Here is a 26,741-nt window from a genome sequence, read left to right as displayed (position 1 = left end):
GCACAGTGAAAACAGCCGCGCTGCTTATTAGGAAGCAGACTATTAGGGCTCCACGTGTCGCCCTCGTGCCCGCGCTACCAAACGCCGGGATTATGATGACAGAAACGACAGGAAAGTACATGAATCTAGTATATAACTGGATCAGGCATGAGGGGTGGGGGGAAATGACCGAACGGGATCGTCTTATGTAGGTATATTTCAGTAGGAGTAGCAGCGAAAGCGCTATTATTGTTTGTCCTTGTCACAGTCTCACATTTTTTTTATTCCCCACCGTTAGTATGTATTATGGTGGGCAACAAATAAATTCGACAAATCATAGTGTCGCATTGCGTATGTTTTGTCCCTCACGGAGGCACACGTATAGCACTTCTATTCTATAGTCTATAGGATCCTAACTTCTATGGGAAAGTAGCATGTGTATTGTGTGATGGTGACATTTATACACAATATTTGAGTTACCTATAGTTCGTTTTTTTAGCATTAGAAATAAGGTAAACAATCTTGACGTGTCTTTTTATTGAAAATCACGTTTTAAAAATAAGTCACGGCAAATATGTAACAATTATGAATCTAATACGATCATTTGTATTCTTCTGCTTTCATAAGTAATAGTTACTGATTTTTAAAAAGCGTTTTTCAATTAAAAGACATGTCAAGATCGCTTACCTTCTTTCAAGTTCTTTCTAAAGCTAAAAAAAACGAACTATATGCTCTCATAGTTATTTACAAAGAACTGACGTGTCCAACTATGGAATTGCCACAAAACGTCATTTTTTTTTTTTATAGGAATTTGACATTTAGGGTGGCATTTCTCACTCCGTCACTAAACAGTAGGTAAACTGTAGTATACCTTGATTACCTCTTGTGATTGGCATGGCTGCTGGTGCTACAGTACTGCTAGTTTTAATGAAAACCAAATTAAAAAAAAATTATCCGAATCTAGTAGGTACACCTACTTATATGTATACTTATAGGGGTTATATGATCTCTATGGCGTACCTAAGGATCAGCCGGATGACAGACGACGACCACGACGAAGAATTTTTCTTAGACTTCTTTTTTAAAGTGCAAGCCTCATGTACAAGACTTTAATACAGTTGATCCTCGTAAAAATAGGATAAATTTGACACCACACAATAACATATTCTACCTTTTTCTCCACATCTATCTCTGTATCTTTAGGTATTTAAATAAATGTAAACAAAATCTACCCTCAAATGGCTCCTCAAGCCAGTTGAGGGTAGATGAAAACATTACATGATCAAATAATGTAGGTTAAAGTCAGGTCGTTCAGTGACTGATCCAGGCGGTTTTGTATTTGGTTGGCTAACCGATAAATGTTGTATCTACCCGAAAATGTACAAATTGTTTGTTTACATTTATTTAAATACCTAAAAAGATACAGACTATAGTAACAACATAGAATTTTCCAATGTCACTTGACGGGCACAGCGCGGGGCAGAATTAAGTACACTGGACTAACGCAAATGCATTAAAAAAAGAAAAAGACTTGTTGAACGTCGTTAGATGTCGTCAATGAAATAATCACGCCGATTGACCTGTGCTGACGCAGACTACAGCCGTCATTGTCTCGACGTAATAACGTAAACACTGGTTATCTATACAACATACTCGTAGAAGGCTAACGTACGCGGTTATCACACTGATGCAAATCCGCACGGCTCTTCGGTGAGAGAGACAGTGCTATGCTCGTATATTGCGATATCCCAGTCGCACACGAGTGGTGACGAATCCGCATCCGCATCCCGCATCCAATGTGAGCGCATCGACGTACGCCTTGCATGCTTGCCAATATACAACGCACACTTTGCACATAATACCGACCCCGTTTATAAGAGTAGTCTTATCTGTAGAGATTACAGGATAAAGTCAGACAGGGGACCATTTCTCAAACGGCATTAGACTAATATCATGAGTCTACGGACTGTCAAAAACACACTATTAATTAGATAATACCGTTCGAGAAATGGGCCCCTGCTAGCATGATTTGCGTTCTCGCGCGCGAGTCCATATATTACCTATAGAGTCTGTGCGGAAAGAGAAGAGTCGTGGAATGTAAGGAAGCCCATACATTCTACGACTCTTCTCTTTCCGCACACACTCTACCTATTGTGACAGTACAGTGCCATGCACAAAGTGGTGCATTGTAAGAATTTTACAGTCAACTCACTGCACTGTATAGGTAATTGTGTCAGATATATTGATTGATACGCTTCGTTGACTGTACCTGTCAGTTTCACTCTATGTGAAACAAAAAGCTGAATCGTATTCTAATAGGTTTCGTTCGATGTAGCAAGCCCGCATGCATGCCAATATGGAGGTCGACCTGTTTTCACCTTTCGTGTCATCTATCGGACTTAGATTTATTTATAGCACTGCACACATCAATCAGTATTTTAGACTAAAAGCGTATAATCAGCACTTTGGCTAGGAATATGCGAAATATATTTAACCTTTTGAACGCCACAGACGGCAATTGACGTCAACGCAAAATCGTGACGATGCCAAAGACGGCATTTGACGTCGATCGTTTTTTGATGCAAATCTACTGAAAAACACCCCACTTTTAGGTTGGCATTATTTATTCACAAAACTAATTTTTACCCCCGTGGCGTCAGTGGCACGGCAAATGGATGCACCGTTTGGCGTTCAAAAGGTTAACACAAGGGTCTAGATTAGACCAAGAAAAGTGTGCAGCGATTTTGATAGCCCACGCAATGCAAGTGTTATTTTAAACGTCAAACTTCTATGAAATTATGGCGTATAAATAACACTTGCTCTGCGTGGGCTATCAAAATCGCTGCAGACTTTTTTGGTCTAACTCTATCTGGGTTGCCTCTGCATCGATTTTACTGCCCTATTATATTACTGTGCTTGAGTTCATGAGTATCTTAAGACTTATATTAAGTAGTATATTACGTAACTGCCTCTGTTGCAGACTACATTAAAACATACTCTGAGAGGTGAAAATGTAGTTAATACTGAACCACTTTTACTATGGGGAGTGGGCCGACTGGGACTCCAAGTCCTGTTCAGAATTAGTATTACATATTTATTTTCACCACACCAGGTCGGAAAGGCTTACTTTGCACTTCAAAAACTGATAGCAAAGTTGCATTTTATTCACATGTGAGCCAAAGTAATATGTTTGCTGGTAGAATTGACTTTTAAATGATGATTTTAGATGATAAATATTTAAAAACATTCATTTTGTTTGATATTTTACATTTAATATTTGCTTCTGGTTGGTGTGGTGAAAAATTTTGTATTTCACTCGGGGGCAAATTTTGTTTAACCCTCGTGCTTTGAAACCCTCGCAACGCTCAAGATTCCATTTTTCGAACCACTCGCTACGCTCGTGGTTCAATTTTGGAATCTTTCGCTTGCTCGAGTATCAATATTAGCACGAGCGGTTAAACAACATCTTTGCCCCCTTGTAAAACAAATAACACCCATCAGAGTATGGTCAGGCGTCAGGCATAACGAAATCATCGTGTATATAATACAACCTTGTCATAATGACAATAATGCGACAGTCATGAAATTCATATTCAAACAGGTTTCGTAACTCAGTCCCTTAGTTGTAGTTTCCTATAAAATACATAGGATTAGAAATAAAATGTAATGTCCTATGTTTAAGTGGAAATCCAGAAATGGAGCTCCTTGCTTGGTGGGGGGGGACTAGTGCGAAAACGTAGGAAACGAATTATCACCTCCGTCAAAAATCAAAGCAACGCTTGAAATGATAGCACTCAATAATTTACCATCTTGACTCCGACTCACCTCTCAAGTGGTCCAAATGTTACTTTACCTATTAAGAATTGTTCGTAATTCATAATTTCATAACATTCGGACAGTACTTTAAGATGCATCCCACATTTAAGCCACTGCTACACGATACGAGTATTTACACTATTTACACAAGTCTCCAAACTTGCATACTTTCACGTCGCCTCGATCGGCTCGGCATTCTTTTGAAATTGCGGCGAGTAGTTCAAGGCTGGTTACATAACGCATTTTTTTGTTCTCGTGTAAGTAAATACTACTATATACTTTCTGCTACTATTTAACTGCTAGGCCTGATCAGTGATCACATTGGTAAATAGACTTGGAGATGATTACAGTCAAGAGCAATGAAACTGGACCACTGATGGAAATTTCTGTATAAAGTGATTCGTTTTTACTGCTATCGTGTAGAATTATTGGTAAACTTGACAGCTATAGAAATAGCCCGTTAAATATTATTTCTTTACGCTAAATATTTGTATTTGTCCCTCTGAACACTCTATTTAGGAATAGAACTCCCAACTTTACAATATGACCGTAAATTAGTTACAACTTCTTAAAGTGTAGGTACATCTTTACAGGCTACATGAAGATAGTTTTGAGTATGTTACTAACATGTATTTTTGCAGATGATGCTAACGCATGTACCTACTCCCGTCTTAATTCTACGTATACTTCATTTATTCCAAAGAAACTATATTTTTACGTTAAATTATCAATTGTGATTCTCTACAAAGCCAAATCGCTGGCCCAATATTACAGGGTTCTATGTAACATTTTCAAGATAGTTGAAATTCGACTTAATGTCACTATGACAATGTTCAAATTTCAGTTCGATAAAAGTGAAACATAGAACCCTGTAATATTGGGCTAGCGAAATATCGTCTGACGCAGATGTCAACCGAACCGACGGGTCTGAATATTATTTGCGAAACCATTACATTACAACTCGACCGTTTTGCGTAACATTATAAACACATTAAGGACATTGAGACCAAGTTTAAACAGCTGGTGGAAATCAAACGAAAAGTTACATCGATATTTTTAATTTCATCGTAATTTTATGGAAGATCAATACATGGTGACAAATAATTACTGAAATTAAGTGACTTTTTACACTTGAACCTTCAATGCTATAGGCACTCGATATAATAGATCTAGACGTGAACATTTTAATATTAATACGCACAGATATAAAAAGACTGCTCTCGTTTACACATACTGTCACACTAATGTTTATAATATCCAAAAATGGCTTAAAATGTTCACATTAGAACGTCCACATTATGTTGATGAGCAAGTTAAGGCTGGTCTACACGGTGCCAGTTGCTGGTACTAATGTCGCTGACATGCCAGAGTTGGCTACTACCGATTAGCGCAACGAAAGATAGCCCGGGTTCTATTTCGTTTTAACGCTAGACTTACAGTGTTTACAGAGACAGCCACTGTACTGGCATACCAGCATGACTAGTGACAATCACTGGCATCGTCTAACCCAGCCTATATGAAGCTACTGGAATGAAGATCTGCGGATACCGAAGCTGATATCAAATCTCCTACTTATCGGGGACACGACCACTCTAGATATATACAATGAAGTTACAAAGGAAAAACTACACCTCAGAACCTTACTTATTACGATCCAAAAAAGAAATATTGCAGTGATGAAACTACAAAAACAGCGTTGCGCGAGAATTGAAGGCGAAATCGAAATGCATCTTGTCGAACAATGTCTGGTTGGTGAATGTCTCTCACTTTTATAGAAAACGATATGCCCCTTGTTTTTACATGCATTAATTGCACAGGCATGACAGTACAATGGCATGAAAGCATTATGTGAGACATTTTAATCTTTGATTACATTGCTGTATCATCATCACTTATATAATACAATTCGTAACCGAAACAAGCACCTACTTAACTAATAAATAACATTACACTACCTAATGTAAAAATCTAAGGCTTCTCATGCGATTTAAACTTTGGAAAGAACAAAACAAGCAGATAGTGACTAGTCGCTATACATATATTGATTCTTAGTGATCTTTAGACTTCATGATTTTGTTAAAATAAATAGACCTGATAAATCGTTCTCGGTTCACACACAGGATTTAGAGCAAATTTTATGATCGAGACAAACAACTTGATGGCGTATAATGGTCACATTTATCTGTTGTATACTTTATTTATTTTTTTTGTCTGTCTGTCACTGTCTATTGAGATGCATCCTCCTGAATTCAGCGACACTTGCCACCGACTGGCATCTTCTTCTTATATTTAAATGGCGGTCTGGCCAAACAAGTTGGCACAAATTTGCCAATGTCAAGTATTTTATATCTGCACCAGAGGTTAGATAACGCCACCACATAAAACAAACACAAAACGAGCACAACACAGAAATCTCCTGACTTTTCGACTGGCATCGTGTAATTCAGCCTTTATTGACGAATGTTTTGTGCATTTGTCTCCAACTAGTATCCAAAAGACGTCCATTTTTCGATGGAACACAACGGATGCTATCTTTTATTTATCAAATGATAAAGGTAACCATAATACGCCTCTCATTAGACTATGATAAAGCGACCGCCGATAAGGTGTCGCGTTCATCGCGTCAGCGACTGTATACTTGAGTTACATATCTGATCAGTAACAACGAGCGGTGTCATATTACTCTCGAACACCTGTACCAGAGCTCTAAATATACTCTCGCATACATCCATTTAACATCTGAATCGAGTAAGCACCGCGCTATGTGGAACAGCAAGTAACCTTGTTAAACTTATTATTAAAGGTTCACATAAGTGCACTTGCACTAGTTACTAACTCAAGCGTAAATCGGCCTTTACAGAAATATTCTAACAACATAAAATGGCACGAAATAGAAATAGCAATTAGTAATTTTATACACTGCTGGCAGACTAATAACTTTTTCTACCTCATAAAATCTTATGACGTTAAAACATATTCTTAAGCATTGTCTAAATAGTTACTTGCTACTCCACTTAGACTAATTTAAATAACAATAGTGCATAATTTAGTTCTGTTTGTGACAAGCATACCACTGAGAGTGGGCATGTAACGTTTAAAACTAGCTGATACATTTAATAAAGGTGTCAACATAAGAGTTGCTAAAAAAACTTAAAAATATTTATACAGCAGGCCCATTACTAAGAATCTTTATGGCACCAAGTAAACAATGTAGGTAACATTGGCATTTAACAAGAAATAAGGTTACTCACAGACTCAACTCTCATCTGTGGTTAGCAACATAAATATGTAAGATAACATATTATTTTGCCCGACAATTCACCAACAGACATTGTCATTACAGCAAAAAATGTTTAGTGCTTTATATTATTAAAAAAATACACATAAACACTAATGATTCAATTAAGAAAATAGGTAGATTGTAAATCGAGATATGGTATTGTATCATTACTAGATGAACACACATGAGGTTATAGGAAAAACAATAGATATTTATAGTACACTACACACATACATTTGTTCCTTTATTCTGTGTATAACTACGGGTTTTCATCATTACAGGGGCAGAATTGCTGCATTTATTTGCTTGACATGATTTGGCAGCAAGCCACATGAAACAGGGTCCTGTATCGGCTTGTTGTCACTCCGGCAAGCATGTAAATACAGCGTAAGACAGTACAGTAGATCATATTCTTTTAGTGTGGTCTGAAAGGTGATAAGTGTGCAGCTCTCTCCCTGTCCCTGGGATAGCGACCTAATAACTATTACCACAGACGCGCACAATGTCTCCACAATGTAAAATGCACTACAAATAACTATATTTTTATTTGTACAGCCTGGATTCAAAGTCCTACATCTATTATAGCTAACAAACTTTATAGTAAACATTGCCGGTTACCGGTTCTCTCATTCCATGGAACAAGAAGTTAATGGGACCAAATGAATAGCACTTATTAGACAGTCATGTATTGATATTAGAACTTGTTATACACACCTACTTACGCTTATTGATAACATCAGTCTCAATGACAAGATATCACCATGTAAAATGGCATTTTAAGAGAATTACTACTAAGATAATTTTAATCATATTCCTATGTATACAATAAAACAACATTTCCATCCAAATAAGAAAAGAAACCAGTTCTTTAAGAATGAATGAATGAGGATTTGGTTGAATATGAGAATTCTTGCTTTATTTATAAATGGGAATATGTTTAAAGAAGTGTTAAAATTTATTGCTTTCCGTAAACTGATGCTAGCAATAAGTTTAGTTACATCATAGATTACCTATACAAGACTGGCATGTCGTTTAATGTAATTGTTACACAATAAAAATCCATAAAATCTACAAAATAAGGAACTATACAAATTACACTTAAACTTGAAAGGAATTCTCACATCAGATCACAAACACATAGGTCAATTGCACAGACGGGTGAACACAACTACACAGTTACAATAAGTAATCTCACCACATTGCCATGTAGTTAAGTTCCTTAAATAAAATATCAACGGATTAACTATAAATAAAACAAATAATGAAATGTCAATATTTAAAATCTATACAACATTCCATCAAGACAAGAACATTATTTAGGAAATTCAATAATAATCCACTAAAATGTAGTGATTGAAATAGCTCTATTCTGACGGTTAAGTGATGTAGATCAAAATTCATATTGAAAAATTAGATTGTGAAGATAATGTAGCATGAATTTTATATGGAAAATTGTACTGATGTCTTAAAACAATATAAAATAATTTAAGCCCACCACATTCCATTGTTATCAGCAGCTAACTATCATTTATGTGTGAAAATCATAATCAGAACATGATTCCGAACATTGTAACACTGGTATTGCACTCCTGCGGTCCTAACATCGGGGAATATCGGCTGAATACGGACACTTCAGCTATAACTGCTATGTTAATGTCATTCTGAAAGGGCACTAAGCAAATGAACGCCACCGAAATATCGGAAATCAGTTCTACTTCATCACGCCTATGCTCCGAACTGAATCCACCTGCGGGGCCGGCCCCAGGGCGCGTCAGCGTCCATTTCCACCCGAGGCCGGAGGCAAAGAGCACTCGTCGCGTCGCGACCACGTCTTTGTAGAGAATTCACTAATACAAAATACCTACTCACGGTGTCCGCGCGCAGGCACCTCCAGTGCGCTCAGAACTCGGCAAACTCCTTCGCACACTTCTCCGTCGAGGAGATGCGCAGCGCCTCCTCCTCGTAGTCGTCGAAGTTGCTCGTGTCGCCCGGGCCCTTGCAGCGCGGGATGAACGGCGCCTCTATCTTCTTCTGGAAGACTGAGATCCAGTCGGTGCTCGCGAACCATTTGTGTCCTTTGATATCGTTCACGCCCGCCTTCAGGTTGCCGTAGCGCTTCGTCAAATCCACCTGCAGCAGGTTGCGGAGCAGGTCTTTTAGGTCCGACCCAAAGTGTGACGGAAACCGGACTTTGCCCGAAACGATTTTCTCGTAGATTTGAATGGGTTGGTCGGCGAAGAACGGCGGGTAGCCGGCCGCCATTTCGTAGACAAGAACTCCTAGAGCCCACCAGTCCACGGCTTTGTTGTAGCCTTTGGAGAGGATGATCTCGGGCGCGAGGTACTCTGGCGTGCCGCACAACGTCCACGTACGGCCCTTCACGCGCTTCGCGAACCCGAAGTCCGTCACTTTGAGGTAGCCCTGAGAGTCTATGAGCAGATTCTCGGGCTTGAGGTCCCGGTAGATGAGGTCGAGGTAGTGCAGGTATTCGAAGGCGAGCACGATCTGCGCGGCGTAGAATCGCGAGTGCGGCTCCGAGAAACGGCCCACCTTACGCAGGTGCGAGAACATCTCTCCACCGGGCACGTACTCCAGCACCATGTACAGGTTCGAGTTGTCCTTGAAGTGGAACTTGAGGCTCACCAGGAACGGGAAATTGATCGCCTGGAGGATTCGCTTTTCGTTAAGCGTGTGTTCCACCTGTTTCAATTTAACCACTTTTTGCTTATCCAATATTTTCATAGCATAGTACTCCTTGGTGGGCTTATGTTGGACTATCATGACTCGGCCGAACGAGCCCGTTCCGAGCGTTTTTATCCGTTCGAAGTCGTTCAATCCGGCGGTGTTGGTAGGATTCTTCTTCCATTTCTCCTCGAAATCCTCTTTGGCCTGGTCGAGGAATTCCTTGACGCTTTCGGCGGCGTCCACCTTTTTGTTGGCAGTGGCGGCATTGTTGCCCATGGCGGCACTGCTAACTAGTCCAGCCGGAGCCTCGATTCGCCGTTATTAGAGGCCGCCTTGCACTAATCGATCCCTGCCCTTGCGATCGCGTACGAAACGGGGCAAGTCAACACACACCCATTACGAGCATGTACATTCCTGTCTTACAAGCACTAACACACGTCACAAACAACACTTAACGCAGGCACACATTTACACAAATGTTCTGGGTACAAAAAACTAAAAATATTTTGTCACATTCACAATCCCCAAGAATAAAATGGCTTCCACAATCGTACTCGATCGACAGAGCGAGATCGAGAGAGCGGGCGAACGATTTGCTCTTTGCTCACGGCACGGGAGGCGGTCAATTATGACAATGTTACCAGTATAGATTAAGAAAACTACCATTTTCATCAAAAAAACTCCTATAGAAAATACATTGTTAAAACGAAGGGTTCAACATAGGCTTCTGCATTTTATTAAAACAACAGAGTGAGGTGGCAGTATAATTGGAATGAGAAAAAACCGCGATCAACCGCAGAGGGTCCTAAGCAAACCAATTCTTTCGGTGGTTCGTCTATTTCTTTCTATCGCTTGAATACGAATGATTCGGTCAAGTTGTGTTCTAATGTATGGGGAAGACAAACAAATTATAGCCAGCATTCAATGAATGTAGTATGATACCTTTGGGTATGGTGCTTTACGCACACTAGTGTCCCATGCCTTCCCCCTGACGCAACCCCCCCTTTTAGCATGAAATATGTCCCGAGTGAGGGTTTTTTTTTAGTTTTTGAGAAAAGTATTAGGGTTAGGAATAAAGTGTCAAGGTAAGAAATAATCCTTAATAAATTTTATACAAAAAAGGTTACATGCAACTTTTAGGTAAGACTCACCATATTCATGTATTAACTTGTTGAAGTTCAATATAACAGTACGTGATAGTACTGAAAGAAATCTTATACGGAAAATAAGCTTGCAATGTTATTCTCCGTGTAAGATTTATTTCAGTACTATCACGTACTATGTTATATTGATCTTTAACAAGTTTTTCAGCGGTGAAATTTTGTCGAAGTTCATCTAGTCATAACATGAATATGGTGCGTCATATCAAAAAAATTAATATAGTAAAGCACCATACCCAAAGGTATCATACTACATTCATCAAATGCTGGGTATAATTTGTTTTTCAAAAAACACAATTTGTCCGAATCAGAAATAGTAATAGAGAGGCAGATAACAAATTTCGGCTGTCGATTTTCGTGGTAGGCTTTCTGACTTGATTAAGACGCTTCGAGTGGTCACGACGTTTTCGACCAGTTACAAAATATTTTTATTAGTAGTTCAGAAACAAAATTTTCTTCTTTTTGCAAATCTTATTCTAGAATTTAAATAGCGACTAAAAATAAAATTGTATTTCGAAATTACCAGTCAATCAATGTTACCAGCTGAAAATGTCGTGTAGAGAAACGTCCAAATCATGTCAAAATCAGTGGTTGAGGGTGTGACCAAGTTCGACGTTGCAACAAATTGCTACAAGCATAGACCCCTACAGAGATACAGATATGCGGTGGAACGAGATAACAATATCGCTTGCTCTCTGTCTCCCATAAATAACTAGGTACGTCCGTATGATTGACTTACATTGATCCAATGTGAACTAGGCATTAGACACAGGGCCGGATTAAGCATGTCGGGGCCCCTAGGCAGTGCGAGGCTCGGGGCCCCCAACAGTTAATTCTGCACACAGCATATTCAGTACAGGGAAATAAGTTTGCATTTCTAATTTCAATTTTCAGGCGTCGGCCGAGCCGATCCAAATCGAACGATGTCTTTTTCGCTCTTATTGGGTGGACATAAAGCTTTATTCTATCGATTTTTGCCGATTCCGCGTCGCGTCAAGTGTGGGGAGAGCTCTTTAGGCTTAAGGCCAATTCCCAGTGGAATACCAAAGATGTGAGCTTCAGCGTCACTTTCCTATCTACCTCTAATGGCAAATTAAAGCGAGGTGAAAGGCTAAGCTCAACTAGTAACGCAAAGTTGATTTTCTCAATAGTTAATATTTTGCGAGTCTGAACAGCAATTGTCCGACCATAAGACCAAACGCCGAGCCACATGATTAGAATTAACCTCATAATAAAGAATTTCCATATGTTAAAATAACTTACATTACTAGAGTTAGACCAAGATAAGCCTGCAACAATTTTGATAACACTCGCAGTGCAAGTGTTATTTTAAACGTCAAAACTTCTATAAAATTATGACGTATAAATAACACTTGCACTGCGTATGCTATCAAAATCATTGCCGACTTTTCTTGGTCTAACTCTATTCATTCACCAGTCAAGCTAACATGTAGATGATACAGGGTCAGCTAAAGAACCAAAAATAAACGCGAGCGCGTAATTTTTTGTTAACAATGTCGCAAATTGTGAAAGCGTGTTATTTCATCGGGGCCTAAAAGTCCGAAGTGCCCCAGTGAGGCGAGCTTTCATGCGAAGTCAAAGCCGTGCTTCCTCAGGCTTCAGGATAAATAGTTGAGCACAGAGACGAACCAATGTCCGCGAAAAGCGAGACCGCAGGCCGACCTTGGCGCAGCGAGGCCAAAGGCTAAGCTGAAGTAGAGGAGATGTGGAACACAAACAGTACCGTCTTTACCATACGGGCACACGGGGCCCGTGCCCAGGTCCCCCATCCTTAGGGGGCCCCGAAGGACAGACATTTGACTACCAGTATATTTGACTACCCATAATAAATAGAAGATCATAGTAGAAAAAAATTAGTTTAATTTGCTTTCTTTACTTTCCAAAAGGGCCCCAAATTCTTATGTGCCCAAGGGCCCCAGCATAGTTTAAGACGGCCGTGAACACAAACCAATGGTTATAGTGAGGCTGAAGGTCGATCATTCTTATGAAAAACTGGGGACACGTTCGTCTTCTTTCTTTTTCTTTGTTTTAATCAATAGTTCTCGTGATTCTGTCGAAATAACCCAAAAGTTGTTGGTTGTTCGAAAAAAAGTGAACCGAAATTCCTAAAAACCCCTATTATTACAACTTTACAACAGGTACGCAAAATACGCCCCTAAACTGTAACGTATTGCTTCAATTTTATTACAGTATTTCATTAATTTAAAGAATGGATCGAAAAAAAGCAATAACAAAGCATACTTATTATTATAAGAATAAAAAATTTACTCATGAATTTTGACCCTATGGAACAAAATTTTATTTGGTGCGCGCTGAGCCGCCGGGGCCCCCTAGCCGAGGCGGGGCCCCTAGGCAGTTGCCTACTTTGACTTAGGGTTAATCCGGCCCTGATTAGACAGGCAGATAACACGATTTCAGTGCGTTAATTTTTCGCTGTTTTATGAAGACATGTTACTCAATAGCTAATTCATATTATAATATTTCATGTAGGTACTCATGTAGCTACAGAGACATAACATTCATGAAAACATTACTTAATTAATACAACAATCAGTTCCAGGACCACGCTAAGTTTTTACGCCAAGTATTACGTCAAATATGGAGCTTACAGGGATATATATTATATACGCATTCTTACCGCCAAGTTTGTGCAAAGTTAGCGTAATTAAAGTCTACCTAGGTAGACACTTAGAGATCGACCTAGCCCCAAGTTAACCAAGGTTTGTACTACTAGGCGACGATATTATATGTAAAATATTCGTAAAAAAATTAAAGCATGTTCCAAGCTATACTTGGTCAAGCAGATTTTGTCAGTTGAAAAAGGCGGCAAATTTGAATAATGTAGGCGCGAAGGGATATCGTATCATAGAAAATTTGAATTTCGCGCCTTTTTCTACTGACAAGATTTGCTTGACCATCAATAAATGAAATCTGTATCTATGAAATGAGTGTTTCGCGTCAAGATCAAATAAGCTCCAACGCACAAGATTAGGAAAACTGTGATTTTTCATGCGACCCAAACCTGTCAGGTATGGACTATGGAGGGCAGTAGAGGTGCCTCAGGTAAGGGTAACATCACAGTCATGCACAAGCGATTACCGCATTGATATTGATACAACATGGGAAATTATATTCCTGTAACATCTGAAACGTTTTGAATGATTTCTCTAATTTGTCGTAAAAACTACACTCTAAAAATTATAATAATTATACCCCGCAACCGAGTTTTACGGCGGGGTTTGATAATAATGAACCTTTATTCACCCATCTCTAAAATAATAGTAAATTATTCATTAATAAATTCTACCAACGGTAGATAATTATTTTTACTTGCAACACTAAAGCGATGTCAATGACAGCTAATAGATGGCAGCACCAACTTGTTGCGCAGTCAGCGTGCGCTGTGGTTTTCATGGCGTCTATCAAGAATATCTATGACAAGACTGTGCTGCCGTTAGCGGCCATTTATGTAACTAATCTAATTTAATCGATATTTTGTTTGTATTTTGCTATCGGCTTATCAGTTATCAGTCAAAGCTGTCATTCGTTTTGTAACTTGTACAATGACCCGCTTTTTATTTGTTTTAAGTAATTGCTGCCAGTGCTGGTTCTGGTTATTTTACCCATTCCAATAACAATTTCCCTATAGGTTATAGGTAATTAAACCAATACACCTAACCTTGATGCAATGCAATGAAATAAGGTAAACAATCTTGATGTGTATTTTAATTGAAAAACACATTTTAAAAATAAGTTACGGCAAATATGTAACAATTATGAATCTAATACGATCATTTATATTCTTCTGCTTTCATAAGTAATAGTGACTGATTTTTTAAAAAGCGTCTTTCAATTAAAAGACATGTCAAGATCGCTTACCTTCTTTCAAGTTCTTTCTAATGCTAAAAAAACGAACTATAGATACCGAGCTATAAATGAATGTGAAAATTGTGAAAGAAGTTGATTGTGCTGAACTGAAGCTGGTTTATACTCGTAATTACTAACTACCTAGTTTTTCTCAATGTTTTACTTAGATAACTATTGGCTGAGGTATGTACCTACGCGCCTTTATTTTCCTAATTTGCCTTATTTTTTATGAAGGTCCAAGGCAAGGCCTAGATAGGAATACGAGGTACTTTTGCCATTTCATTGATTATATTTCAACGTAAGCTCGGTAAGCTATCTAGAAAAATTGTAGGTAGAGTTGTAGGACTTGTAGTAAAGGTTGTTTAGACTAGGTACGAGTACACTTACTTTGGACACGGTAGTGTTAAGCCAAGTTCGGGACTTCGGGGACAACATTTTGTCAGCGTTTAATTCTAATAAAATGATTTTACACGAAGTGGTAGGTATACTAGGTAAATCTTTTACCTTACTGCTTGCTTTACATATTACCTATGCATTATAAAAAAAAATTTAACTATAATGCACCTATTTATTCCGTCGTGATCGTAAATGTCGTGACAGTTTATTTGAATTTGGTCAATCTGCAATTCTGCACATCCACAGGGGGAACATTGTTATTGGATTATAATCGGCGGGGACCGTTCGTCGCCTCGCGGTCCCAGGCTTGTTTAGTTTTAATGCGTAGGTAAGTACTTGAGGTATAATAGGTCAGGTAACTGGTAAAGCTCGTCACAGACGGAGCGATAATATATTATATCTTAGAGTTTCGCTAAGCAACACACACGCCAACGATACCAAAACATATATCGCTCTCTGTCTAGCACCTACATTTTAAGACAGACGAAATATACCGAGCGATTTTAAGACAGACGAAATATACCGAGCGATATCTGCAGATGCCTTGCGATAAGATATCGTAAGATAGACTAGACATAAACATTCAAAATCGCTCTCCTTCTTGATTCGACTGGCAAATCATATTACTTTTTAGCAACCGGGTTTTTTAACCTAATTAGACCCCGCTGAATCCGATTTTGCCGGTTGCTTGCTCGAATTCTTGACCGGAAGTGAGATATTTGATATTAAAGGTCCCTTATTAAAGGTGGCGCCTAGCAAAAAATGTTCATACACATAAGTAATCTGCATAAAATTACATATCTACAAGAAAGATTCCGTACAATTTTTCGCTAGGATCAATATTCAAAGAGATATTAACGCGGGAAATTTAATTATAATCACTTCTAAGGCCCCTTTTTTTAGTTTTTCGTGAATAACTCGTAAACGGTGGCTAATATCAAAAAATCTTGGTAAACGTTAATAATCTACATAAAATTTTCTAAAAAAAAGATTATGTACACTTTTCGCAGGGATCAATATTTAAAAAGATAATAACAAGGGAAAGTTAATTACAGTGAAACCTGGTTAATTGGCACCTGGATAAATGGAAAACCTCAATAATTGCAACCAAAAGTCCGGTCCCGGTCCCTTGAGACCAAAGGGCCTCTATAATTGAAATTTTGGAACCTCTATAATTGCAATTTAGATTTTAGGGCTTTTCGTAATTTTGCCTCTGTAATTGACCACGTCGCAACTAAGACCTCTATAATTGACACTGTGCTAAAAAAATCCGTTATTTTTGCTCTCCTTTTTACCTCTATTATTGAAACGAGTCTTACTTATTACCTCTGTAATTGAAATAATGTAGTTGTAGACAGCAGAAACAATATTTTAATAGCAGTGATCATTTTATTTATATCTTCATCCAGAATTCAATTTATTTATTGGGTATCTATCACAGCCTGTAGTAGGTGAAATATTTTTTATTAAATCAAAAACAAAGTATGCTTTTTACATTCCAATAAAACTTTCTTCTACAATTCAAGGGAATTTTTTAAACCCAAATGATTAATAAGAAAATAAAGTAGTAATTAATGTAGTCTAAAAGTGCAAGTATAGAAGCTATATATAGACCAGAAACCCAGAACGTAAGCGTGTAAATCTACTTTCAATGGTTATTTGCACCTCCATAAAAGAAATTTGTCAGAACGCAACCTCTATTAATGAAAACCTCTATAATTGACACAACGATTTTTTGAACCTCGTTAATTGACACGACCTGCTTAAATGAAAAACCTGGTTAATTGACAAAAAATGGCCGGTCCCTTGAGATTGCAATTATCCAGGTTCCACTGTATTATAAATTCTAAGATTCCTTGTTTTTACTTTTTCGTTAATAATTTGAAAAGTATGACTCAAAGCAAAAATAAGTCTGGCACATAAATAATAAACATAAAATTTCCTACAAGAAACATGTAGAACACTTTTCGCTAGGACCAATATTTAAAAATACAAAGCAGCGGGAAAATTAATTATAATCAATTTTTAAGTCCCTTTTTAGTTTTTTGTAAATAACTCGTAAACGGTGACCCATAGCAAAAGAGGTTTTTAAGAATAAATTATCTACATAAAATTTCCTCCAAAAAACATCTGGAATACTTTTCACTAGAATCAATATTTGAAACGATATTAAAGGAAGAAAGTTAATTACAATCAGTTCACGGGTCACTTTTTTTTAGTTTTTCGTAAATAACTCTTAAACGGTGGCCCGTTGCAAAACAATATTATACATAAATATTGATCATAAAATTTTCCACAAAAAAGGTTATGTACAGTTTTTCGCTACTATCAATATTTAATGAGGTATTAAAGGGGGTAAATTAATAATAATCAATTTCCAGGTCCCTATTTTTAGTTTTTCGTAAATGACTCGTAAACGGTGGCCCATAGCAAAATAGGTTCTTAATGTTCTTGTAAATAAATAATCGACATAAAAAAAGCTATTAAAGCGGGAAAGTTAAGTTGTGTAGAATTGATTATAATTAACTTTCCCCCTTTAATAATAAAATATGGATCGCTTTTGGTCTGAAATAAAGAATTTATTTTTTATTTTTTTTAATACCTCATTAAATATTGATCCTAGCGAAAAAGTGTAGAGAACCCTTCGGTACACGGCGGGAAGAAGTTGATAACTCGAGATATTTTATTCATAAGAACATTAAGAACCTATTTTGCTATGGGCCACCATTTACGAGTTATTTACGGATAACTAAAAATAGGGGCCTGGAAATTGATTATAATAATTAACTTACCTCCTTTAATATCTCATTAAATATTGATCGTAGCAAAAAAGTGTATACAACCTTTTTTGTGGACAATTTTATGTTCAATATTTATTTACAATATTGTTTTGCAACGGGCCACCGTTTAGGAGTTATCTACGAAAAACTAAAAAAAAAATGACCTGTGAACTGATTGTAATTAACTTTCTTCCTTTAATATCGTTTTAAATATTGATCCTAGAGAAAAGTGTTCAAGATATTTTTTGGAGGAAATTTTATGTAGATAATTTATTCTTAAAAATCTATTTTGCTATGGGACACCGTTTACGAGTTATTTACAAAAAACTAAAAAGGTACTTTAAAATTGATTATAATTAATTTTCTCGCTGCTTTGTCTTTTTAAATATTGATCCTAGCGAAAAGTGTTCTACATGTTTCTTGTAGGAAATTTTATGTTTAATATTTATGTATCAGGTTTTTTTATTAACGACAAAATAAAAACAATGAACCTTAGAATTTATTATAATTAATTTTCCCTCTGTATTATCTTTTTAAACATTGGTCCGTGCAAAAAAGTGTATTGAATCTTTTATGTACAAAATTTTGTGTAGATTGTTAACTTTGAACAACATTTTTTGATATTGGCCTTCGTTTACGAGTTATTTAAAAAACTAAAAAAAGGGACCTTAGAAGTGATTATAATTAACTTTCCCGCGTTAATATCTCTTTAAATATTGTTCCTAGCGAAAATTTGTACAGAATCTTTCTTGTAGGAAATTTTATGTAGATTACTTATCTAGTAGAACATTTTTGGCTATGAGCCACCGTTTAAGAGTTATTTACGAAAAACTAAAAAAAAGGACCTTTAATATCAAATATCTCACTTCCGGTCAAGAATTCGATAAAGCAACCGGTAAAATCGGATTCAGCGGGGTCTAATTAGGTTAAAAACCCGGTTGCTAAAAAGTAATATGATTTGCCAGTCGAAATCGAATTTTACAAAAATAAAACCAGTCTAAGATACCAAAATATATATTACAGCTTCGTGTTTGGACTCTGTCACATAGTAGGTACGTAAAAGATATCGGCAGATGCCGTATCTTACGGTACGTATCTGCCGATACATTATCGCTCCGTCTGTGATGGGCTTAATGGTAACTACAACTAAAAATATACCGATTTACTAACATAGCCAATAGAGATGTAACCAGAGTTAATAATTAAATAACAAATGTTTAAATACATATATGTAGGTATTTTATCTCTTTCTTCTTATAAATGCTCTAGGCTGATAGATCGCAATATTAATAAAAATACGCTTTTAAATCCGGTTTTCATGTCTATTCAGTTAGGTACAATAGAAATAGGTACTTGCTCTTGCTACCTACTCAGTTACTAACAAAAAATGTATTTGGTATTTAAATAATACTGAGTCGAGGCTAAGCTAAGACTTTAATAATAATAACAACCAAGCAACAATAAAAGTAAATACTCGCATTAAAATTAGTCAGAACCATGGTTAATATCTGAAATGAACCCAGTTACTTGGCATTAAAGTCTAAATTCTACTAATATTCTACTTCTAAGTTCAGTCACCACAAAAGCACGAGAACTACGGATACGAACTACGTAGAATAACCTCGCCGCCTTTGGAATGGCATAGCAACAGTGGTATAATATACACATTGGCACGTATCTAATACGCCGAACGAATTCAAGTCTTATAACAAATACTACAGAGTACGAATCACAATAACGCTTCTAAATTACGTTAACGGCCGAGTCCCGGCTAAATTATTCTCTATTGTATGGTAACGATAATAAAGTTCTTTTTTGCGTCAATGTTTTTGTTCCCGTGCTGTCGGTTGTAGATGATCTTTCATGTTTCTTTAGTTCCGATTAAAACGGCTTTTTTCAGTGGCGCTAGTGAGCTTTAAGCTTGTGAAAAATTGCGTAATAGGTATTGCATGTTAGCTTGCCCTCGTTTTCCCGGTCAAATGAGATCATTCCTTTTGTAAATTATAGTAGGCACCTAGGTACAGTCGCCACACGGGATTGTTATACCATTTAGGGTTTTTGCTAAAATGGAAATTCTATAGCGTAAGTATTGAACAACCAATTTAGCTAGGACCCTAAATGGCGCAACAATCGCGGAGCGTGATGGTACTTGGGTCTTTTGATTACTGACAATACACGTAACGTGGTGAATTTGACATACCTACATTACCTACTGTAAAAAAACGGTTATTTATATTTAGTTATCTTTTTTCTTATCATCAAAAGGTAAATTCAATAAATTTTAATTAAGTGGCAACGTTTATTAGCGTAGGTAATTGTTTTTGTACATGTGATTTTAATTTAGAACCTTGAGCGTGGCGAGGGACTAAAATTACACGAGGAGCAAATAACTTTGATTTCAAGCGACGCATATTTTTTTCATCTTAGCGGTGAAAACATGCTACCTCTATAATCACAGTATGATGCTATTACTGGTAAAGTGGTTATACACAAAAATAACATAAAATAAATTTAATATTCTTTTAAATTTTTTTGAGGATTTCATTAACCATTCTAAGTTTTTGGCGGTTCTAACACACTTGATACTTACCCAGTACATTTAAAAGCAATTAAACCAATAATTTATACCTACCTATACAAAGTGACCAGCATTTATTGTGTCTCGTGTTTCATGTTCATTAATTTCATTATAAATGCCCAGCGTAAATACATACCTAAATAGACATTGTGCAATTGTGCAGTTCTACAATGACAGTTACTAGCACACTACTTCTTTTACGTTCTTAATACATATATCTAGTATCTACCTATATAAATTAAGTGGACAAGTACGATGAGTAAGCAGATTCATTCAGTCCCGACGAATGAGGTTAGGCAGCAGGTATCTACAGTACAGTACACCTTCCAAATGTTCTGGTTGACGAATTCCTTCTGACGAAATCACCAACTTGTGCCAAGATTTCTTTCAAGAGCCAACGACCTGACATTAACCACGATTCTTATGCGTACAAGCGCGTAATCAAAAATCTTATCTTGTCGGAATAAAGATCAAAATCAAATAACTGGTTGAGTTCAACTGCAAGACACGATGCTTCCACTCGGCTCGACGATTTTGTGGCGTCAAGTCGTCAACCGCAGCAGAACATCGAACTCATTTTTGGGGAAAATGAACATGCGTATGTATTTTAGACATTTACATGATCATATAGACTTGAACTATTGGGTCATACATACAAAAAAAAGCTTTTAACTTTAGACAACAAAAAAACATTGTATTGTTGGTAAGTAACAAAGTTTTCGTAGCGAAAACCTAGGTAGGTATAATAAAAAATTGTTTCTAGCTAGTGCAGTCAGACTCTTACTAAACAATTAAGGGTTTAGACTTTTGGATTATGTAAGATGTGTGAAACACTTAACATGAAAGAAACTTGGGTGACTAACTCGAAAATGTATAAATTCAAGGTAAAGTATTCGGGTCGTTGATCCAGCCAAAACGCCACATTACTTTGTACAGTTGTATTAATTAGAATTAATTTAAAATGTTAACTCAAGTCAGTCTGCACTCTGCAGAAATAATAAATGCAACAAAAGCATACAATCCAAACCGTACTATCACGGGCCAGTGGATAGTGTAAGCTATTAAACCAAATAAGCAGGTATAATTCTATATATGTAGGTACTTATTATAGCAAATATTTTAATTTATGACGATACCTATAAAAGATAACTACACCGTGTTTTTTTTGATTTCCGTTAATTTCAAGGGTGCATTCCTGAGCTTAAATCAAGTAACTTTCTCAAAGACACCGATGTTCTAATTAAGTCCATTTCGGAGATAATCCATAATTTATTTTTTTCCTATAAGGCCTCTACAAGCGTGTACACTTGCCTTAGGGCCGGCTTACATATTGATTAGTGTTTAGAATGAGTTCATACATTTGCTACTAAACTTAAGTACAATCTCGGTCGATTGATGTACGAATAGACATTGATATGTCACAGATTTCAATTGTTTGGTTGAGTTAAATGTAATGCCCGTGTTACAACAACGCTATATGCTACATTTAATTACTTTTTAAACAAAAAAAAACAAAAAATTTTTTTTTGAAAATTATCTATGCCATTTAGTTCTTATAAACGTACTTAACTATACCCCGAAGTTAACGGAATTCAATAAAAACACGGTGTATAATGAATGCTCAAATTCTAATTCCAAAAAAATATTAGTTTCATTGGTTTCAAATATCTCAACGCTAGTTAGATCCCTACCTGACAACTTCATATTTCACAATATGAGCAATTATTACGAAAGTACCTATCCGAAATTCGATTCCGGGCATGATATGAACATAATTAAGTAGCAATTACATAGGTAAATAAATAGTTTAAAATTTTAATATCCTACATATATAAATATTATCTGTAAGCATTTATCTGGTAAATGAATAAAACCATCCCATCTAATGAATGTTTCCTCAAACCCAAATTCAGTTTCAGTATTGAATTGCAGCAATACAATTTTATACTTTATCATTAATGTACTATTAAAAAATCAGTGACAATCACAATTTTTACCGGCCGGCAGCCGGTAACCGGTAACGGCGCGGTAACCTCATATTCATATCGTCTCCGACGACTCAAAATATCGAAATCGACTCGGCGTGGGCACTACCGTGCCTCCACGTGAGGACCCAGAAAAATAATATGTACAGTACTTATATTTATTTAATCAAATAAAATTGATGATATAAAATGTTATTTATGCTTAGGACAAGTTCGTAAGGAATTTCCATTTAGGTATGTCAAGCTTAACACCGGATGCCCTCCCTGGATGACCTTTGCTTACTTTGAAAAGGGGCTTGGCTAGGTTTTCCTACAACGCTTCACGAATTTAACTTGTGTAGTTATCTACTCTGGTTACAATAAAAAGAGCGAGGGCTTTTTGATTTTGTGAAGTTTATTTTAATTTAGCTATTTTATAAAATACGGCGTTATTTTAATTTATTTTGGAAACAGAGCAAGGTAAAGGTATAAATGCTTGTTCGTTTTTGCCTCATTTTAAACCCAAATTCAAGGTTGTCTGAGTCAGATGTGAGAAAAATAGAGTCATCTTTTTCTAACTTATTGATAATTCGTATGATGCTATTTCATTGCAACGATGTAAGCGCGCTTACTTCACTACAAACCGCGGCCCCGCGAAGCGACGCGCATGATATTTTCTATTTCCTCCTCCCCTCCTTCATTTGGACGTCGGTGTTTGTGCAGTGAACAGTGCCCTACAGTGCGTGACACGTGCTTGTTTCAATTAAATAAAAAGATCAAATCTTCTAAATAACAATGGCAGACGCAGCAATTGAAAAGAAGTAAGTGAATTTAAGTGTTTATTACTTCTGTCAAATTAAGTTTTGTTGTTTTTTTTAGTTTTGGCGGCTTTGGAAAACGTGATCAAAATGGCTTCCTATTATAGTGTGAAATTAGTATTTTAACTACAAATACTTAATTTTCCATGCTGTTTTTGGGTTCCTAGCGTTCAGTTAAGTAATTATAGTGTTTATTGGTATTGTTATGATGCATATCGATAGTTTTGTTATACTTGTCCAGCGGACGCCGTCGGTTAGTACACGCGGGAAAATTTCGGATGTCAATTCAATTGATGTTTCGTGTTGTAGTGCTCAAGTTTAGCTCAATACAAGTTATTTCAGTAAGGAACCGGTTTATCAATATTTATTTAATGTATGTCACAATATTGCCAGTTGCGTCGTTTCATTAATATCTTGAAGTAAAAGCATGCCGGGCGGCGGGCGCGGGCCGCGCTTGGTTTCAAGATGGCGCTGGGTGCGCAGCGTGCCGGCGCGCCGCCACTCCGCGTCCTCCGTCGCCGCGCTCTTTTTAAAATATTATTTTGAATTGGCACACGCGGACTTTTCGAGAATGCGCAGTCTTGACCGGTCAATGGCTCTTTTTATTATTATAAACTTTATTCACTTTTAAGTAATTACTCATTGATTATTATAATGGTACGTCATAAAACTATTTAGTTGCAAACTTTTGACAGTTGTAGTAAACGTGAATGTTCTTCCGATTAGTTTGAATTTAAGCGCGGTAAAGCTTTAGCTAATAAGTAGGTTACGCTATCAGACGGTGAATATATTGGCAGGTGTTGTCAGCGATCGGCGACGGCTTTTGCAACACGTCGGTTACGTTATCGCAAGCACCGGTACGGCACGTATGTTGTCATTAGTTATTTTTAACGCTTCCAAGCGGCGTCTCTCTACTGGAGCGAGTAACTTATTCAGCGAATCGTGTTTACGTTCGGTTTCCGCTTTTGCAACTTTCCCACATGCAGCCTTGCGAAACAACGGCCCTTGTTTTTGTTCCGACACACTTTTCCTTTTATACCCCTACCATACTCCGATCCGCCGAGCATGTGCACCGTAAAGTTGCATTACGTTTATCTGAGTTCCGTTATTATCCAATAGGCTCACGTAAGCGTGTATGTGGTGCGGTGTTCGTGTTAACGTTAACTAGGTATCGCATTATCCACGCTTCGACTAACATCGTCACTTAAATGTTTCAGTGACGCCGCTCCCGAGGAGGTCACCTCTACCGAGGCGGCGAAGGAGTCTCCAGTGAAGAAGTCTCCCGCCAAGAAGGTTGTGGAAGCGCCCGAAAGCAACGGCAAGGAAGAAAATGGCAGCGGAGACGCGCCAGAGGACACCCCTGCTGAGAACGGTGACGCCGAAGAGAGCAATGACGCCACCGAAAATGGAGACTCAGGTTTGTAAACTTTTTTCATGATTTACTCATGACTAAGAGTTTTGTGTACATCCTTGACCTTGTATAGTCATATCTGAGGGTCACACACGGTGACAAACTCACTTAGTCACTTATCTAATACCCATAATTCTGAAGTATGAACTAGTTACAACTACATACTTGCTGTTTAAAATTCCTCACTATACACAAGCTCCTCACTATCCTTTATGGCCCTTAAACATGCTATATTTAGATTTGGCTCTCAAGTGCCCAAACATACCATATAAGTAAAGGTTTATTTATTACTACTTCGATCTTAAGTGGAGGTACAATTTGTTTGTACAGATATGTTGGTCTGGGCTAAAGGTTTGTATTGTATGAAGGGCTTTTCTTTTAGTGTTTATTAATTTACAGTTCTTATAGTTAATAACAATTACCTTGTATTCAAGTTCATAAAATATTCAATGTCAAATTTATTTTTACAGAAAAGAAGGAACCTGCCGTGAAGAGGAAATCCGTCGCCGATAATGGTGATGCTGAGAAGACCACCCCCGAGAAGAAGGCGAAAGTGGTAGAAGAGGCCCCCGTTCCAGAGGCGGAGGAAGCCGCAGCCTAAACCTCACTCCGCACACCGCTCGGTTTACTGCAATGCATCCATGTTCAATAGGGCTCAACTCTCTTCAAACAGACTGAATTATACTACATATCCTTTACGCAAACTTTGCCCCACAATACACCTAAGCAATAGATTTTATACATTATATTATATGTATAACTATACCAATGTAATAGAGTTGAGCCCTTTTGTGACAACACTAAGTTTAGGTTTATGATACATTGTGTATTAAACTTACCTGTGAAGTACCTGTAAAGTGTAAATTAATGTTAAAACAGTTGGTCATGCACTGTGACAAGTGCATCGCAGTGAACTGATCACCTGAAGTTGGTTAGCTGTTGTATGCTGTTTAGCGTATTGGTGTCTATTTCAACGGACTTAATGGGTTATTGAATTGATAACTATTAACTTGCATTGGTTTGGTAATAATTGAATAATATGTTTTTGCCAGTAAAATACTGCCAAAGTAATTCACCGTGTGTGAAATCAATTCACGATCCGTTCTGTGAACGACGCGCTTAATACAGCCTCCGAGAAACAAGGATTCTAGATTAATTAAGATTTTAATGTTTAGATAATTCAGTTGTAAATTTAAGTTAGCAGTTACGTCGCACATTATTTTTCATAGGCATTATTACTTAACCATTTAAACATTCCTTTGACATTTTGGTCATTTTGCACTGTGGTGGTCAAGCCGGCCGGGCCAGTGGCTCTGAAGGCAGTCAATGGAAACGCACCACAGTGCTACAAGTAATTTTAAGGAACGAAAATTAATTAAAGTTCAAAGTTGACATATAAGGTGATACAATATTGACATACCTACTTTTTGTGCTATTTTTGTGATTCTATGGACGCATCTTTATTTTTCTTATATCCTGTTTTTCTAATTTATTTTCTTCTCCATTGATATGTGATAGAAGATTACAAACCTCGAATGTAAGATAACCCTTGGAAATGAATCTTCATTTTTATTGCCAAACAAAATAATTATATTGAAACACATTGTGTTCTGTCTTAGATATAAAACAAAGATTTTCGACTAACTTTTTAACTACTTAACATTCATGTTTAAATTTTGATTCAAGAGTACATTTAGATTATTAGAATATAGTAGAGTGTACAGTTTTAACACTTCTCGTACCAGTGGAGTTAGTGTTTGTAAAACATTTCTGGCAATAAAATAGTCCAATCAATTTGTTGTTTATATTTTTCAAACCACCCATCAAAAATATTAATGTAAGCCGTAATCGCTTATGACATAATATAAGCCTTATGTATTTATGCTACTGTAGATACAAAGTACATGTATAGATACATTGACTGGTCATTAAGTTGCGACATCGAAATACAAACAGTGATGACACAGACATCAATAATGAGGTTCT

The 26,741-nt window shown here is 37.0% G+C and overlaps 2 protein-coding genes across 2 annotated transcripts; one reads left to right on the top strand and one right to left on the bottom strand.

Moving 5' to 3' along the window:
- Positions 1 to 4,837: 4,837 nt before the first annotated feature.
- LOC134794128 (cAMP-dependent protein kinase catalytic subunit 1) lies at positions 4,838 to 10,390 on the bottom strand. Its single transcript, XM_063765835.1, has one exon. The coding sequence runs from the start codon at positions 10,034 to 10,036 to the stop codon at positions 8,975 to 8,977; it is 1,062 nt and encodes a 353-aa protein (XP_063621905.1). The 5' UTR covers positions 10,037 to 10,390; the 3' UTR covers positions 4,838 to 8,974.
- A 12,801-nt stretch (positions 10,391 to 23,191) lies between these two features.
- On the top strand, positions 23,192 to 26,549 carry LOC134794202 (nucleolin-like). Its single transcript, XM_063765948.1, has 3 exons — positions 23,192 to 23,347; positions 24,562 to 24,761; positions 25,226 to 26,549. Exons 1-3 carry the CDS (start codon positions 23,322 to 23,324, stop codon positions 25,354 to 25,356), a joined length of 357 nt encoding a protein of 118 aa, XP_063622018.1. The 5' UTR covers positions 23,192 to 23,321; the 3' UTR covers positions 25,357 to 26,549.
- Positions 26,550 to 26,741: the final 192 nt, after the last annotated feature.

Source organism: Cydia splendana, chromosome 10 (assembly GCF_910591565.1).
Source record: "Cydia splendana chromosome 10, ilCydSple1.2, whole genome shotgun sequence".
Lineage (NCBI taxonomy): Eukaryota > Metazoa > Arthropoda > Insecta > Lepidoptera > Tortricidae > Cydia > Cydia splendana.
This window is presented reverse-complemented; position numbering and strand designations above follow the sequence as displayed.

Excerpts from the sequence above, each read along its gene's own strand:
- LOC134794128 (XM_063765835.1), bottom strand. The coding sequence starts at position 10,036 with ATGGGCAACAATGCCGCCACTGCCAACAAAAAGGTGGACGCCGCCGAA.
- LOC134794202 (XM_063765948.1), top strand. The coding sequence starts at position 23,322 with ATGGCAGACGCAGCAATTGAAAAGAA. Across the intron at positions 23,348-24,561 it reads GACGCAGCAATTGAAAAGAA|TGACGCCGCTCCCGAGGAGG; the intron begins GTAAGTGAATTT and ends TAAATGTTTCAG. Across the intron at positions 24,762-25,225 it reads CACCGAAAATGGAGACTCAG|AAAAGAAGGAACCTGCCGTG; the intron begins GTTTGTAAACTT and ends TTATTTTTACAG.